Raw genomic sequence first — 18,186 nt, 5'->3', positions numbered from 1 at the left:
ATGTCAAGTGTATAATCACGTAAAACAACAGCGAGAAAAACAATTCGGCGCAAATTACTGAATATTTCATGTGATATTTATGAAAATACACGAATGCAACACCTGGTTCGATTTTAGGCACGGTTTACATGACCACTACAAATTTGAGGGTTAAACATCAACCGGGCTTAACATCAACAGGCACGGTTTCATTTGTCTGTTCAAAGGCGCTATGCTTTGATATTCAATTTGACAATGTTAGACGCTCCTTCAGACACGCACTTGTGCGCAGCTCCGAAAAAACACATTGACTATTTATGAGATGAGTAGGATTTTATTTCAAATAGAAAAGAAGTGAATTTATTGAACCCTAACCGGAAACAGTTCACCACTTGCGGTCGCGGTGTATGACGGGAAACCTATGAGCACCCAATCAGTCAGTGCACGGTTACTAAAAAAGTCTTGTTTAGTAACCGTGGTCAGTGCAAACCATGTTATTGAGCAATTTACTCGCCCACGGTTCTATTAACCGTGACTCACCAAAAGACTGCATAACCTTTACCAGGTTTTGTTTTGCGGTACACACGTGATGCACTCACAAAAAGACTACAGAAACCCTGCCAGGTTTGCTTTTGTCGCACACGATCGAACTTGAAAATCATCCCGGAAGCTATTCATTTTTAAAAAAATTGCGCGCTTCAGATATGGCCAGAATTTAAATCCAATCAGCGGTAGGTAGAGCAGCACACAGGTTGATATCCCATTGACAGACAGATGAGTTGTGAATCGATAAATGTGTGTTCTTTTCCCTCAAATTGAATTGAAGGTAAACGTGTAGTTACTGCTAACATTTGAACGAATCTGATTCACTAGTGACGTCACTAGTCGAAAAGAGTGTCATCCCTTCTCGCACTACGTGCTCGCTATCTGGGCCCCGCATATAGTAACGAGCACCTGTGCTATCGAGCGTCAGTTTGAACTTGACAATGAAGCTAAGCATGCATACATAACACGGAATTAGATCGCGCGTTGCTTTGAATTAAAACATCGTATAATACGAATTTGATCCAGTTGCCTAGCAACTGAACGTATTTCGACGAAAGTTCGGAATATAACTACTAGATTGGAATTGGAAATTGCTACTAGCCAGGTTTATCCATGCACGAAATTGTAACCATAGGAAATAAAAGAAGAGGTTATATTCGTGTTTATCATAATTAAAAGCGAATCAAAAGTGAATTTGGGAAATAAAGGTAACCATGACAACATACATATAATCAGGCTACGATCAATGTGTCTTTTGTTGATTTATATCCATAAAACTTACCTGAACTAACGTCATGTGGGATCCCAGGGCGAGTAATATTTTCTCGGTTTTAGTCGGGTATGGATTGTCTTTGTGTTTGTACAACCATGCTTTGAGAGGTTTGGCCATATCCTGAAGTGTTTGTCTCTTATGTCGAACTCTTTCCTCCATATGTGGTCGCCTAAAGAGCAAAAGAAGAAATGCATCAAGAAAAGTGAATAACAAATAAGACGTTCTTTTAAAGAAGAAGACAGATTGCACAGTCTTTTCACAAAAATCGTGAAATTCTGCAGGTACCTTCAAAGTGTCATCATTATGTGGGATACCGCCAATTACATCCTTTGACAACACTCCATTGCATCACGGGATACCACTCCTATAGTTCTACCATACTTTATACATGTATTATTTTACTAAGTGAACTCTGTCGACATCGACTTATTTTTAAAAAAAAAATTCCTAACGGTAGAAAGTTATAAGAATAAAACGGACTGGACAATATTGACAAGATTGTTGTTCTAGGACATAGCGTCTCTTATCTTTGATTGTGGTAGCCCAAGCGACGTGCAATCAGCCGTACCACCCAATCAATATCGAGCATACTGAATACCAACGTGAGATTTGACGATGCTCCATTGAAGTCGCTCGATATATAATAGCAACCCCGGTGATGTTGGCTGATAAAGGGACGTTTGCCATTAGACATTTGAAAAGGGGTATCCAAACCTCTGCGACAGACCAAATGAAGCGAAGTGCTGACTGATGAAGAGGTATAAGACGCCGTCACACCTAGGCAAACAAGGTTCGTACGGGATTCTGAAGAATAAATGTATTTGGGTGCGAGATGTCGACCGTTACACGTTAAGTAGAAGGAGGTCCAATGAACAAACACAATCGCCGCGTTCGGTTGAGGTGGGTGACTTTCACAATGTTATCCCAACTCTGCTATTTTTATTATTATTTTTTCGAATCTCGAGGAGCCCAAAAAATTTACTTTTTAAAGAAACTATAATCCACTCGCCACTTAGAGCATCAAGGGAAAAGTATAGAATACGGCCTTGTACCACTCGGGGGAAATTTTTCAAGTGGCTTTTGAGTTTTAAAGTAGGCATGCCAGCTTTTGGAGATCGTGAAAGACTATAATCGGTCAAATACGTCAAATGTGGACTTTATTTGGATAAGTAGCAAACACGCTCTGAATGGAACAGACTTGATAGTAATAGACGCATTACTCCTCTTATGTGATGGTCACTTTAAACGTTTTACCAAGAAAACCTTATTCGAATAATGTTCCTGCGGACATTATTAAACAAATCCCAAGAAACTGACACAAAAGTGCCTGGTGCGTTACGTCATATAAGGTCAACGTGTTCCATACAGTGTTGTATTCAATAAGCTGCTAGGTGTCTCGATTTAATAAGAATTTACAAGAATGCGGAAAATTGACCTCGCTCAGTACTCCCTTTTAACAACAATATACCTGATAAATCAACGGATTATAGCAAAAAAGACCCCAGCTTAGTTGCTGTGTTGTTTTACTAACCCAGCTTTGTACTAAATGTGTACTAAACTGACAAAAGCCGAAACGTTTAAGAGTATTTTGAGGTGCAGTTCAAATACTACCAAGAATTGAAAATGCCCCGGTCTGTAGTTAATGCCAACTTTCATCACTAGCAGCGATGTAGGAGTGTAAAGTTGGCTATGTAGTGATGTGGAGCGACCATTCGATGGTGGCAATGTACTGCAATGGACTGAGCATATTTGGTTTTATTATCACTAAAAATGTAATGTGCAACCAAAATCCGGTTGTAGAATCATTTAGTTTGAACAAAATCATGCAAGCCATCTCAGAGAAAAACAGTTGTTAAAATGACGTGATTTACCCAATATCTATGATCCTGATACAAAGCCCTGTTCATCTATGAGAAATAGATCCTTACAGACGTCTATGTTAGGATTTTACACAAAATGACCGTCAAACGGACAAACTTGGTCGAATCACAAAATAACACAACCCACATTATTACAAACTCATTCAACTGAATCAGGAGATATATAACTGAGGAATAAGCATGAATATGAACAAAAGCAAAAAGACTGCCAGTCGGCTATTTTGCTCAAATCTCAAAATAATACGATGTGCACCTGTAACTTAATATGCATAATCATGACACAAAGTTTGAATGAAATTAACTTGTTGATCCCCGAGAAACGGTTCTGGGCATGTTTATAAACTGCCATTTGTCAATTCAACAAATTAGAAAATAACACAACCTACAGTATTACTTGAAAGTATTGTAGTGACGATATGCAATGAAAGGAATGAAAAAAGTAATTGCCGCTAGTCGAACCGGACACGTTTAAGTATCAGAATTTTGGGGACGAAAATGACTGTCAGTCAGAAATGGCAATGAAAATTTGCATATGTAAGTAATCATACGTGGTCAGTATATGTATGTTAAGTTTGAATGTGATCGACCAAAGCATGTTTATAACTCCGGTAATAGACCCATCCAAAACTTCAAAAAGTAATAATCACATTATTTATAACTTTTCCCAAAATACATCAATTATGTTCTGGTATCCTCAGCAGTAGACGAAGAACATAAACCTGACTCTCTCGTGTGCAGATGTTTGGCGTGGCGCGTGCTGTGTCGCGTCGTGGCGCGTGCTGATGTGTCCGTGGCGTGGCGCGTGCTGCTGTGAGCGTCGCGTGGCGCGTGCTGCTGTGTCTGCGGTGGCGCGTGCTACTGTGAGCGTCAGCGTGGCGCGTGCTGCTGTGAGCGTGGCGTGGCGTGGCGCGTGCTGATGTGTCGTGTCGTGTCGTGACGCGTGCTGATGTGTCCGTGGCGTGGCGCGTGTTGCTGTGAGCGTCGCGTGTCGCGTGCTGCTGTGTCTGCGGTGGCGCGTGCTACTGTGAGCGTCGTGTGGCGCGTGCTGCTGTGAGCGTCGTGTGGCGCGTGCTGCTGTGAGCGTGGCGTGACGTGGTGTGGCGTGGTGTAGTCACAGACCGGCAATTGCAAATATAGATTCCTTTAAATATTTATTTTGCATACTGCGATGGTTGTGCAGGTCAATCAATAAACTGGGCACTTCAGCAAATCGTGATTGCAGCCAATTCTAATTCTGTCTAGTTTAAATTACTTAGATGTGATTTGATTGACGAGACAATTGAGTGTTTCAATAAAGATGTGGAGTGTTCAACTGACCAATGGAGCCACAGAGGCAATAAAATAGCTAGAATGATTGATTTCAATTCTTTAATTTGTTATCAAATTTGCAATCTGATTAAAATATGGTGTAGTGTACGGGCTTTAATTATTTTGGCTATAAACTTATTTTAATTTTATTTTTTATTACTTTTGTTATTAATGTCTTTTTATTTTATTAATTTTTACTTTGATTTTGAGTTTTTTTGTTGTTTTTTTTAATTCCGCCCTACATACATCTGACCCGATGCCTATGTAACAAGATTTCAACGAGACCCACTATCGACGATTTTAGTCAACGAATCACAGACCTCCTTCTATAGCGCACATGATGACGTCACCGGGCAGAGTCAGGTGGCAAACACACTCAAATAAAATGGCGGATTATACCGACGTTAGCGACCGAGAATAACACGGCTTTTCGGTAGGTTTATCATTGTCAAATGCAACGTAAGTCATTTTTATATTAATATTGTGGCTCGAATGGTTCGAGTTTAGATCGTTATTTTGCGTAGTTATTCTGGGAATGACGATTTTGTTTCCACCGGTTCGACCGATCACCGGTGTCTTTTTCCAGTCTGGACTGGAGACGGATGATGTTTTATTGACGATCGGGCCAAAATCGTCTACGGTATTGAAGCTGTAGCTGTAAATATTCATCAAAATGTATCAACATTTTGTGCATTATACAATAACTCTTTATTAAAGTAATTGAGCTGATTTGGACTTGAATAAAATATTTTTTATTTGGAACACATCGCAATTGATCAGGAAATATTGTTTTGCTCCAATTTTCTGCGTCGATGCCGTGGGCCGGTGACCGTTATACAATTTAAAATCAGTTTGCATTGTTTACTATGGCTGTTTACAGTGTTCTAATCATTACGATTTACTTATTTTTTGCTTCCATTCTAGATAATTATGCTCAGTTTTTGATGTAAAATTGAAGCGATGACTGAATGAACGAACCTTGGCTGGCGAAGTTGCTGCAGTTTAGCAGCTCTTATTGGCCGCTTAAGCTATTTTGATATTACGTTGCGGCCATAGAGCTGCAGATCGCGTCCATTGAGAACCGCACAGTTCGCCGCCCCGGGATCCCGGGGCGCACGCTATTTTTGATGTTATCGAACGATTTCAATGAAATTTAAAACGAATAAAAGTTATCCTTGCAAACACAAACATCTTAGGTATCTACTGACCGAAAATGAAGGACTATTTCTTCTTGAAAAGTATATATTTCTGTGTATAATTAGACCGAACGTAATTTAATCGATTGAACGACGGATTTCAAGATGACCTCTGTCATGTGACCTGATCACATGACAATGACGAAACATGCGCAGTTGACATTTTAACTGAAAATTGAGAATGGCAGGTTCTTGCATTCAATGTGGAGATGAGTTCCAGAAGAAAGTTAAAGGGTATCGCAGGCAATCCATTGCATCTAGACTTAAAACCTCGGAAACTGTTGACAATGCATTAGTGAATGTTCTAAAGCTGAAACCCATTACCCCGTTGGCTTGTTGTCTCTTTCCGCATAATATTGAGGAGCATTGGTGGTAAAATATACATCATACTTTTGCCATACCCTGTTGGTAATATGGCCAATGTGTGTATATTATTTAAAATACAAATAGTACCTTCTACTTGTTGAGCTTTTAGGTCAAATTTAAAAATATCTTTCAGATTCTGGTCAAAAGACTCAACAATTTTGTCCTTTGTGAATTCCATGCTGTCTGCTGTCTGCTCCTGTCACTTGTAACACTCTTTGGCAAGTTACAAGATTATTTTTAGATTTTTCACAATATATAAATAAAACTGCTAGAAAAAAATATTTTTAATAATACATGTACTTTATTTGATTTTTTCAAAAAAAGATGAGTCACTTAATGGTGAAATGAAATTAAAATTATAAAAAGCCGTCTGCCGATGTTTCGTCACATGAAGCGCTGTCCCAGACAGGCGCCGATGGCCGTCTGCTGTAGTCACGTGATTACACTCGTCACTAAAAGAGCCAAGTCACGTGATAGAGGCCGGCTTCAAAATGGCGGCGTTCAATCGGAGGTTTCACTTCGGCACAGTTTTAACGTAAAATAGTCTCATTTACACGGGCAAATTTGCTTAAAGCTTGCTGTAATCAGTAACAGATATATTTGTGAGAACATATTTGTCTATTTTTTCCTGCAAGTCGAGGTAATTTTATTACAATCACAATTTTAATGATACATAACTGGCATATTTAAAAATCTGTGCATTTCTTTAGGGAAGGGAACTGCAGCTCTCTGGTCGCCCCGCAACGTATACCACGACCAAGAGAGCTGCATAAACTGCAGCAACTGGCGAAGATGTATCTATAAGTGTACACATTTGTTGGAAGTGAAAAAAATATTCAATGTAATGACAAACATTGTAAAATGCTGTGGAATTTCTTTTGTAAATAAAAATATACTAGTAATTTTCTATTAATGCTTTATTTAAGTGGGCAAAATATAATGTACAGAAAGATTGCCCGTAGAGTATCGCTGTACTGAAAAGTAAGCAACCGACAGCCTGTATAAAAGGGGGGCTGTGATTGGCTGTTATTTACGCGAGATTTGAACGGGACTTACATAGGCGTCGGATCAGATGTAGGTAGGGCGGAATTAAAAAAAATCACAAAATCAAAGTATAATAATAAAATAAAATAAAAAGGCATTAATAACAAAAGTAATAAAAAATTTAAATAGTTTATAGCCAAAATAATTAAAGCCCGTACACTACATCAGATTTTAATCAGATTGTCAAATTTGGTGCCTGATTCAAGTTTGCTGAAATGGTAACAATTTAACTTTTAACATATAAAACACTTTGAGGCGTTTGAGTTGTCCCGATATAGACAGTCTAATCGACTGAGCGCGTGCCTGCTCCGCAGCCAATCCCAGGCGTTTTAACAAATTGGTTCCCGACCTTCTGATTTATGTGTTTGTTACAACCTCAGTGATTGATTGGCAAATACAGTTTGATTGATCATTGTTTAAATACTCCATATCGGAAAGTCAACACTGCTCTTGATAATGTCAGCAAACATTCGCCCGCCATCGAGAACCCGACCTTGTAAGTCCCAAAATAAACCAATTAACTTCGCTCACCTTACGGGGGAGTTTGCGCGGTACTGGCAGGTGGTCTGCACGCTGTACATGCATATCTACCGATAGTTGGGTTATGGGTGATCGGTATCATGGCAACAAGAAAGGGTCTCCACACGTTATCGAATTCTGACTGTTTTATTTTTGACCCCCTTCCCCGATACTCGTGATTCACATGTATCGTAAGAGAGTTGTGACACGTAATTGCGGATTTATCCATTTATGGTTTTACGTGTTGAACGCGCCCTAGTTCCCTAGTACTAATACTAGTATCGACTGCGCCTGCGTGAAAACGCTAGCACACTGCGTGCACGACACAGCGTGCATATGATGACACCGAGAAGTCACAGTCGTCTGGTTGCCATCCGTGAAAACGACATCAATGTGTTTTCTCTACTTGGCTCCGCCTGTTTACGATAACCTTTCCAGGCTGGATATATATATTTGACGTTTTATACACGCAGCGATTTTCAAATGGGATGTCATTCTTAGTAACATTTGCTCCCTTATTACCAGTATTGCGATTAGGAGGTATGGGCATGTATAATGTTGTTGCTATGTACCACGTTCCAAACCATTTGTAAATCGTTCGAAATTTCACAGGTTTGAGATATTTACAACAAGCAGCCTGTCGGCTGAGATAGCTCCGCTGTTAGCAATGCACATTTCAATTAAAGAACAGAAGACATCATTAGAAAATGAACAATATGTATAGTATCAAAGCAATCGGACTTGCAGTTTTTAACAAGAAGTCGAAAATATCACTTTCTACCAAAAATGACAAAAATATTCACCAAAATTAGAGAATTGAAGATATCATCAGGAAATGAACAAATCTGAGAAAGGTCTACATGTAGTATCTATATATGTAATATCAAAGCAAATGAACTTTTGGTTTTTAACAAGAAGTCGAAAATATCACTTTTTACCAAAAATTACAAAAATATTCACCAAAATTAGAGAATTGAAGATATCATCAAGAAATGAACAAATCTGAGAGAGGTCCACATGTAGTACCTATATATGTAGTATCAAAGCAATTGGACTTGCGATTTTTAACAAGAAGTCGAAAATATCACTTTTTACCAAAAATGACAAAAATATTCACCAAAATTAGAGAATTAAAGATATCATTACAAAATTAACAAATCTGAGAGAGGTCCACATGTAGTACCTATATATGTAATATCAAAGCAATTGCACTTGCGGTTTTTAACAAGAAGTCGAAAATATCACTTTCTACCAAAAATGACAAAAATATTCACCAAAATTAGAGAATTGAAGATATCAACATGAAATGAACAAACCTAAGAGAGGTCTACCCAAGGTACATATACACCAAGTATCAAAGCATTCAGGCTTGTAGTTTTCAAGAAGAAGTCGAAAAAGTAAAACATTGACACGGACGACGACGACGACGGACGCCGACGGACAATCACTCATATGATAAGCTCCGCTCGACAAAGTCGACAGCGGAGCTAATAAAGAGGAACGCATTCAACATATACATACATTCATGACTGAGGAGGCGTGATATGATGTGGTGCATTTTGGGTAAACATGGCGCTGTGGTAAGTCTGTGGCTGTGTTCTAATTGGTGCGGTGATTAATGCACGCGCCGATGTAGAACTGTCTTTATACGATGTGAGAATAAATTACCTACATGTTTAACAACATACAAAACACACTAAAGTCGTAAAAATGAAAAACCATCTCATAAAGTGGAAGTTATACAACACAAATGCAACTCGATAAATTATGTGCCGGGTGTTTCACATGACTACTACGTGTACAATCGAATCCCTCTGTACATAATACTAGTTATACACAAGTAGTTGAATTGACTGAAATTATAAAACAAAATCACACATTTTATATGACCTCATTTCACCTGTGCAGTTAGTACATGCAATTAAAGTGTTGTTGGTTATCCTACTTAGACATGTCCATTAAACAATGTCTGGCCGTACAGATACGGACATGTTTTTACAAACGGAATGTTAATATCATTTCGTGAAACGCTCGTCCAAATAGTCGGGATCAAAGGTTGACTGCTGCTAATTCCGATCAACATGTATGGTGTCCATATCGTTAGCAAAATTTACCTTTCATAAAACTAAAACTTACGCGCACATTCTGTGAGTGGCTCCGAACGAATCCGTGTCTGCGAATCATTCTACAAACTGAATAGGCAAGCATATTTTTAGACTCTCATTCACGGTCCGTCCCTCCTGAAAAGGGGCCACTGGATTTATAAATGTGTAGGGGATGACATCAAACTCTCAAAATATGACCATATATATATATACTTTGGTAGCTACAAAATGTATAAACATATTTATACCAATAAGTGTGTATACCCTGGATTCTATCAAATAAATAAATGTTTGTGTCGCATCGCATAATGCTCAAGTCCATACACTGCACACACCGACGCAAAACTACAATAGCGTGCTATACAACATTGTATAAAATAATAGAACTTCATATTTCAGGTGTTCAACTGGTGTCTGAAGAAAGTATGTTGAGAAAAATCTATACGTAAAACGGTTAAATACATATGACCGAATGTTATACCTGTCTCAGGCGGGAAGAGGAAGCCCTATTTCACCTGAAAACTAAATAATAGGCAATGTGTACACCCCCGCCCGCCCCCGGATGACCGCTACGCTGCATAGGTTTAACTATCGGCACATGAAAGATGGTTGCCTAGCCGATTGCTCCTGCAGTATTTCAAACAAATAACGTTCACAGAGGACATACATATCGAGATTACGGCAGTTAGAGTGTTCGTTAAGACTGGAACTTGAATGTAGAGTATATTGTGAGCGATACCAGGCTGTATCATGTTTTGTGAATCATATACAGAACCATGCTCGTAATTTCCTTCATTTAGGGTAGATAATCCCGAATTCAAGAAATTCACGTATTGTACTTGCTACATGAAAGGGGCGTGGAAATGTAAACCCGTTTAAGGTTGCCCTGTTGTCACGCATGAGGTGAGACTTCACTCAATACAGAGATCTGTCACCTTGTTCACTCTCTCCAGGATGCCTGCTTCCGTGTAAGTATTTTGCCGCGTTCTAATTGCCGAACACATGGCACTTAGATGTACCATGATTGGGTAAAGCTCGGCGAAAAACACTGAACAGATTAGTAATTCGTATACGAGTGTTGAGCGGAAATTTACATCATCACGATTTTTGGCGCCAATATTATTTCCAGACAAATTGGCGCTGTCCGTTGGAAACGCCAAATCTCATTAAAGAACGAAAATGCATTTCAGTCTGGTATACTTGAATCAAATGTATTTTTAGCATATCGTATATACTACGCGAGTTCTGCAAAAAATGCCAGGATGCTTACTTTGTGTATGCGACGAAGGGGAACTTGAAAAAAAAACCTTGAAGAAATATCCATTTCCATGCAACATGATATCGATTATCAGAAACCCACAGCTGTCGACAATAATGATATTTGTTTCTTCGATGCTATCAATATTGCATGGACTTTTAAATACTGGGAAATTCGTGACAAAATAATGCCAGTGGGAGATAAAACGTAATAAAAACACCTTGTCAAATGTCATGTATTTTATTATTTTATTATTTTATTAAATTAAAGATATAGGCTTGATTCACGGGCGCTTGTTCAACAAGATAGTGCCTACAAGATGGTAAAGATAACGGCGGTCGCCTGAAAGACGGTATAGTATTTAACAGTGTGTATTTACAAGCATACCCGATAGTCAGTATCTGATACGAATAAACCGCCTCCTTTAAAGGCGAAGCCGTCTAACAGCCTCAGCGTACATACTCACTAATACGAACGAGTCTATTCACGGTGTAACAGTTATCGAAAAAGCAAGTGTGTGAATTAGTGAGAAATTCATCCATCTTTTCCGATTAATAATATGTCACATACAATAGATGCAGGATGATAATTTCAAGAAGACACCATGCGATTGACTGCAATGTGTCACTGAAATGACCCGTACAATACACACGCGTATTTCTTTATGAGTGAAACAAGGAATGAACACGGTTATAATGTGATGGGCCTGTCAAAACTCGTACACAACTCGTTTAAAAGGCAATTTGATTTTGGTACTAGATTACACGGAATTGTCTTAGTATGTCATTTACCGACCTGGCTCAGTGTGACAAAGAGGGATTTCTGCTCACACGAGTGCGATTTGGCAAGCTGGGTTCGGAAACGTGCATGTCGTTGAGCTTAGTCAATGGTTTAGGTGTTCGTTGTTTTCCTGCAGCGAGAACTTAAAGAGTATTATGATCAGGTTCATTCATACGCCCACCCCTGACTGTGTTTTCACCGTATTGTCAACCATTCAGACTGTCCACTATCAATGTAAAACAAATATGCACGCTGCGCTACAATTGCCGAACAACGAAACCCCGATCTTGAATGAAAACATTATTGAACAAGAATTGTTCTTTGAAAAAAAGACAAGAAAAAGGTAGTTAATTGACTATTGAGGCATTTTCGATGTTTGTCAAAAGCGATGAGGAACTGAAATAACATATATGTCACGTTCGAGGTCATATTACAGTAACACGTGACACGCAAGATAAAAATCGACACCGATTAAATATAACAATTGTGACTCTGATCCCACTCAACAATGACAATACTAGTACTCAGAATTTAATCAAATTTCTCTATGAGCAAAACTAGGGAAGTATTTAACAAATAACCTGACTATGTTTGCTTGCTGTTAATTCAACATATGGTGACCATTTTGTTCAGTTTAGAATTATTGAATGTATGTGCATTGATGCACAAAATGAACAAATATATACTGTGGGTAACAGGGTACTTGTTGTTGTTGTTGTTGTATTTTTAAATTGTAGTTTCAAAAATAGGTGTAGCATGAAATAAAGCTATGAAATAAATTTGTGAATAATATTTGACCACTTTTTTATTGTTGTGTAACACGCGATTGAAGATTTCCATTGTTGGGACTATTAGCTAATTAACAATGGTTAAGACATTATGCCAGGCGATTTTATTATGAGAACGCTTTTATCGTAAAACGTGTTGTCTTCCGCTCGTAATCGTTTGTGTTTGGCAATCATCCAATCCCCCCTCCACCCCACGAGAAGCATTTTACACCCTGAATACCTTACGACGACGCGTTGTGTGTGTGTGTGACATGACTCGCTTTGGTAACCACATCTGAGTCTCCTCAATCGTCACGACGACGTCTTCTTATTCCGATTGATAGTTGCTTGTCTCACTATCAAAACATGTGGATAAGACTTACATATGATGTAATCTGACAGAGAGTAATTAAAATAGCGAGTAGGAATCTACACGCAGGGACCGTGCCGTTGCGGTCAATCCTGTCGATCAAACAAGACGTCTGGCAACTGTTTTTTTGTATTACACGCTTGTTTTTACTATGACACAAACCTGTCATGTTTTGATGTGTCCAGCGAATCCACGTGTGCGTATTGTGACCACACCTAGACACTATATTACTAGACACTTTTTTTTTATCCTAGATTGTCAATTTCTCGATAAGGAAAGAGGGAAGCTGTTTCAAGAAATAGGAATTAAAAATAAACAAAAAAAACAGACAATTTCATTAAAATAATGACATTCTTCATACCCCTGGCAAAGTTTCTAAATAAGGCAAAACAGAAATCAGGTACTAGTATATGATAGCTATCACCTCTACATTGGGAGAATCCTGTAACTATCATAAATTTGTTTTTTCTATTAAGCTTTTAACATCTTTTAGCTTTAATTTTATCTTATAGTTTAGCTACTGTATCTTTTTATGATTTGTATTTTATTTAGCATACTGCAAACTCTGATGACATAGTAGTGTAATAAAATTATTATTATTATATATCGGACTCTCGCCCTCATGTTCTGTCTGGTTTGTACATCTCACAACGCATCTCCAAATGTTTGCGACAGTATGAAACAAATATGATTGATATACACCCGTATATGTCTTCACTCCGTTCGTTATTTCGAAAACAATCTTAGCAACTTAGGAGTTATATTAATAAATCTTTTGTTACGTTAATATGCAACCGTTATGTTTCAATTCGCCCTGGCATACGGTGTACATCAACTGCCAAATCGAATTGATGTAATGAACTTGCGATGGCCTCGTCAATTACCGCTTGTTTCCTCGCCTTGCCGGGTAGCCAACCGTTCACCGCCGCCGTTGAGTTCAGTTCGCGAATAAAACAAAGGTCAAACTCCAGGTGGGCGTGCCCTTAAAGTTCGGGAGATCGTTGATTCTCAACGATATCCCAGGCAATCTAATAAGAATGATGACAATAAAACAGAGGATCTGACGTGGCGTGCAATATTTCATCTGAACAAGCAGTGTCGGTGCCTAACAACGAATTTATTTTATTTGTCCTATGCAGTCCGGCTCGGGGGACTGACATATGCGTGCAAAACAAGCTAATAATGACACGACTTGAAGTGGTCGACTGTGCAAACCACGGGACCGTCGATAGAAGCACTGCAGCAGTCTTCAATTAAAGACCCGCGAACTGTCACATATTCTATCTCGGCTTGATAAAAAATAAAGGAAACAAACGAAATTGTTTGTATTGTGAGTGCCCATCACACAGGGATCTTACTGGTAACCGCGTACAGCCCCCTAAGGCTAAGGGCCTCGGTCTCCTACATACCCAAACAATCGCTATGCAAATTGTAACATCGTATTAACACAATGCAGTAGAGAATTGACTCACACCGTCAAACAAGTAATCACCCCAACCGAGGTCATTTATTTTTACCGTATTCAAACTTCAGAAAGATTTCCATATCTTATCAAATCCTCTGTGAACCTATCGCGACTACACGCCACTAAAAATTCCGATTCCATACCATAACCGCTCGGTCGTCATCCATTTCATTGGATTTACTGAGTTAATGTAACCTTTTCAGCAAAGCTAGCGGATTCTCGCCGCAAACATACAAGTCAAGCAAAATGAAATTGGGGTTAGAATCTAAAGTGCTCACTGCTTTCACCTTCCCGGGGTTGCATTTGTAGTCCATTATAGAAAGCTCACATGGCTACTTCAATAAAAAAGGGAAGTCTCGTCTGTTGGTGGGCGTACAATGCCTAGTATGATACCGCAATACTAGTAATTCTGACATACACTGTTACACACAAACACGTTCTACGCCGCAAGGTGAGAAAGATACTACTCAGATACGAGGTCTTCGAGTAACACGTATGGGCCGTGTTGGGTTTTACGCTGGCGTCGATGTACGTTGTACACAGTAATTACGAGTGGTTGAAACGTACATACATTGAATGTGTTTATCTATACAACAACTTCGTAGCAGATAACCATTGATTATTCTCGGCAACTGCAATCTTTTGCCAGTGTGTCTATGATAAAGGCAGCCATATTTTAGCAGAACGTGACCTCGTCGAGGATTGTCGATGTGTTCCATGTTTTCACACAATTACATTGTTTCGAACTATATCTTGCTTGTGATAGTGGGATTTTAAAATGCGTATCTTCTATAAAAGCTCGTACATACTGTAAAAATAATCCCTATCTAACTATTTTAATTGATACCACTAATTAATTGGTCCCATTAAACTGGTCACATTAAAAAGAACCGGGTCACATCATGAAACAGCACCAACTGAATGACTGATTTATTAAGTTCGATACGATCAAGGTTGGTCATATATGAGAGCTAGCCACATAACACGGTATATAAGTTAAGTGGGTCGGATCTGTCAATTGAATGACACGTACGCGTCAAGGACTGCCAAATCACAAACAGCTGTGGAGTCAGAAATACAGGTAAACCTACCTTGACGATCTGTTTCGTAAATTCCTCACTGGACGGCCAGACTCGGTTTGGGCATCCGTGGTGTTGGCTGACCGCTCATCGCCGGTACCCACCTCCGAGTCGCTGCCACTACTGTCGTTGTAACTTGCCAGGTCATCATAGTCGCTGTCTCCCAGCATCATCATGTTTTACGCGTTCTTGTAAAAAACACCGTTGTTACTTCATTCGTATACGGCTGCAACGAGAGAAAAACGTGTGGATACGATAAATACACGGTGACTGAAAGCTATAACTGTGCCGTGTACGAGTTGCAAACAAAAAACATGAAGTTCTCGGACAAACAGTAGCACTGTGGCGGGTACGCGATGCGAGAGCAAACACTGAACACACGCTGAACAAACACTGCTCAATATACCGGGTTGGAATTTCAGGAAAGCTGCGTTTGCAAAACAAAATAATAGAGAAGAGAGATATTTGCCTAAAATGACATGGATGGCACGGGTGAACGAACATATCTGAATGCATAAACGCTGGTCCACGAACTCCACAGTAAAATCTCCTTATGTGTATATGTGTGGTTGCGCTCGTACAAAAGGCGGCTAACTTGCTAAGCTCCCACCGAGGTAATCCGGCCTCCTAGCGAAAACTATTACCGCAAATAAGAATAAACGTAAACAACGTGTTGAACCATTGGCCGAGTGAGACGCATGCGTAAACCGCGGTGTCATGAATGGTAGCAGAATGAGTTCGCCTTGTACGAGGGTGTACGTTTCCGAACTGGTGGCGTTGCCATAGTAATGGAATGACGCCATTGTCGCCACGAGTGATGCAATAGGCATAAGTATAGGTCGTTTTTATTGGAAAAAATGTGTTCGACTTGATAGTTGATTATCATGCAAATTGAACGTAGTATAAATAAACTAATAATAAGTGAAATACTGGGTAGTTATATTGTTAATATCGTTTCTTTTGTTTATTTAATTTGTTTTAACAACCTTTAGTTGTATTATGCGTGTTTGCACCTGCCATGTATAAATCGTGTTTATCACGTGACATTTCAGCAAATATTTACGAGTACACACAAGTCAGTCGGTTTACATGCGCATATCACTTCTCAGGAACAAGTAATAGTAAAATACAAAATATAGTATAGTATAGTAGTATAGTATATTTTATTTGACTCAAATTAATGAATTGAAAATACATTAACCAAGGTCAATAATCGTACACAAAAACACGAAATACAGATATAAAAAATATAACTTGTTAAAACGGATAACACTAACAACTATAAGGTATTACATCGTAAAATTATGTTGATAAACTTTCCTAGACTATTGGCAATGAAACTGTCTTTTATATATGTAATAGTTGTGAGTACCTTACAGTTAAGTGTGTCTGCCGCGGCGCCTGTGTGTGTTTGACGGTGAGGGGGGGGGGCACCTCTTGCTGGAAGCGTATCTCTGTCGTACGTCAGGGTTTATCATTGGGCGATAAACTAAAGGTTTTTTGGGGGGGGGGATATTGTCAAAAGCAAAAGCCGGAGAATATGCGAACACAAATTGTCGTGATACATATATAAATACAATATTAGCAGGAAACCAATTTCCAATAATGTCCGTGTAACGGTATACGGTGTTTTACGATGTTCTACGCAATCCAGTAACTCGCTTTTCAGCACGTTAAAACCCAATGACCTTAAAACAAGGAGTGAGAGTAAAGCACAGATCGTAAAAATGTAAAGCATGTGTCGGCAATTTGAAAAGCACTCTATGCTCCACTATCAAACTCCGGCCTGTAAGATTTCAACATTTATTAACCCGTGTAAGCAGTTCCACCGCTCTCTGAATGATTCTGGCTGTTTCCCATGTCTCTTGTCTCTCGTGATAAGTCATAATGACAGGTTGGAAGGACTCGCGTGCCATGTTTTATCGACTGAGGGGCATTTGTCGTGCTGCCAAACGGTTAGGATACGTGATGATTCGGGCTGCGGACACGGTGATCGTGACCTTGACTGCTCTTGTAACGCGGTCAGCAAACTCATGTTGCTTTTCAACGTTGACACGAATGTGAAATACTCAAGCCATTAGCTGATGCACAATTAGACGCACAGCCTTGAACCAAGATTCTATTTTTGGGGTGTCAATTGTCAGTACAGTTTTCTAACTTATATAAGTGAATGTGCGCCCTCTAGAGGCAGTAATTAAATTGACTTTGAATTGGAAAGTACCTGGCATCTATATAAAAATTTACTGGAAGTAAAATGCTTATCATTTGAAACACTGTCATCTGGCAATATTCACACACAAATCTGGAAACAGTATTGAAAATAACTTCAGACAGCCCGGAAATATACCTTTCTGGTCACCCCACTTATTCTCGTACATCGATCCAACAACTGTCACAGCGACGTCTTTGAATAGAATAACGATTTTGTCGATCAGTATCCTGGTATTAACACAAAATTTGCCGTTTTTTTTATCAAATTGGTGATGAAGAGTTATTGAAAAAGATCCTAGCTAGTAAAAATTGCGAGATGAAGTTGAGGTGTGGTTACAGTAAACAGTAAGTAAATGAGTTCACTTCGGTCAAACTCGTTCATCGACCTATTCGTACTCTGATATGCGGTGTCTGAGTACGACACAGTAGACGCTATGCTCAGAAAACCCGGTATTGTTTGTTTGCATCAAGCCAGGGTACGCGAATCTATTAAAATATGCACACACACCATATCAATTTAAGAAACATACTTTGATATGAT

At 39.1% G+C, this 18,186-nt stretch overlaps 1 protein-coding gene across 9 annotated transcripts in view; it reads right to left on the bottom strand.

Annotated features, from left to right (window-relative positions):
- LOC100368443 (homeobox protein Mohawk-like) overlaps nt 1-18,186 on the bottom strand; it is a 99,631-nt gene that overhangs the window by 13,104 nt on the left and 68,341 nt on the right. For all 9 annotated transcript variants that reach the window (XM_085495578.1, XM_085495582.1, XM_085495581.1 and 6 more), the window contains 2 exons: nt 15,447-15,660; nt 1,307-1,466 (listed from right to left, as the gene is read on the bottom strand). In XM_085495578.1, the coding sequence (XP_085351704.1) occupies nt 1,307-1,466; nt 15,447-15,610 (324 nt within the window). In that variant the 5' untranslated portion in view covers nt 15,611-15,660. The remainder of the gene's footprint in view (nt 1-1,306; nt 1,467-15,446; nt 15,661-18,186) is intronic.

The sequence above is a fragment of the Saccoglossus kowalevskii genome, chromosome 22 (assembly GCF_978046115.1).
Source record: "Saccoglossus kowalevskii chromosome 22, keSacKowa6.1, whole genome shotgun sequence".
NCBI lineage: Eukaryota > Metazoa > Hemichordata > Enteropneusta > Harrimaniidae > Saccoglossus > Saccoglossus kowalevskii.
The sequence above is the reverse complement of the archived record's forward strand: the minus strand, read 5'-3'. Positions and strand labels throughout refer to the sequence as shown.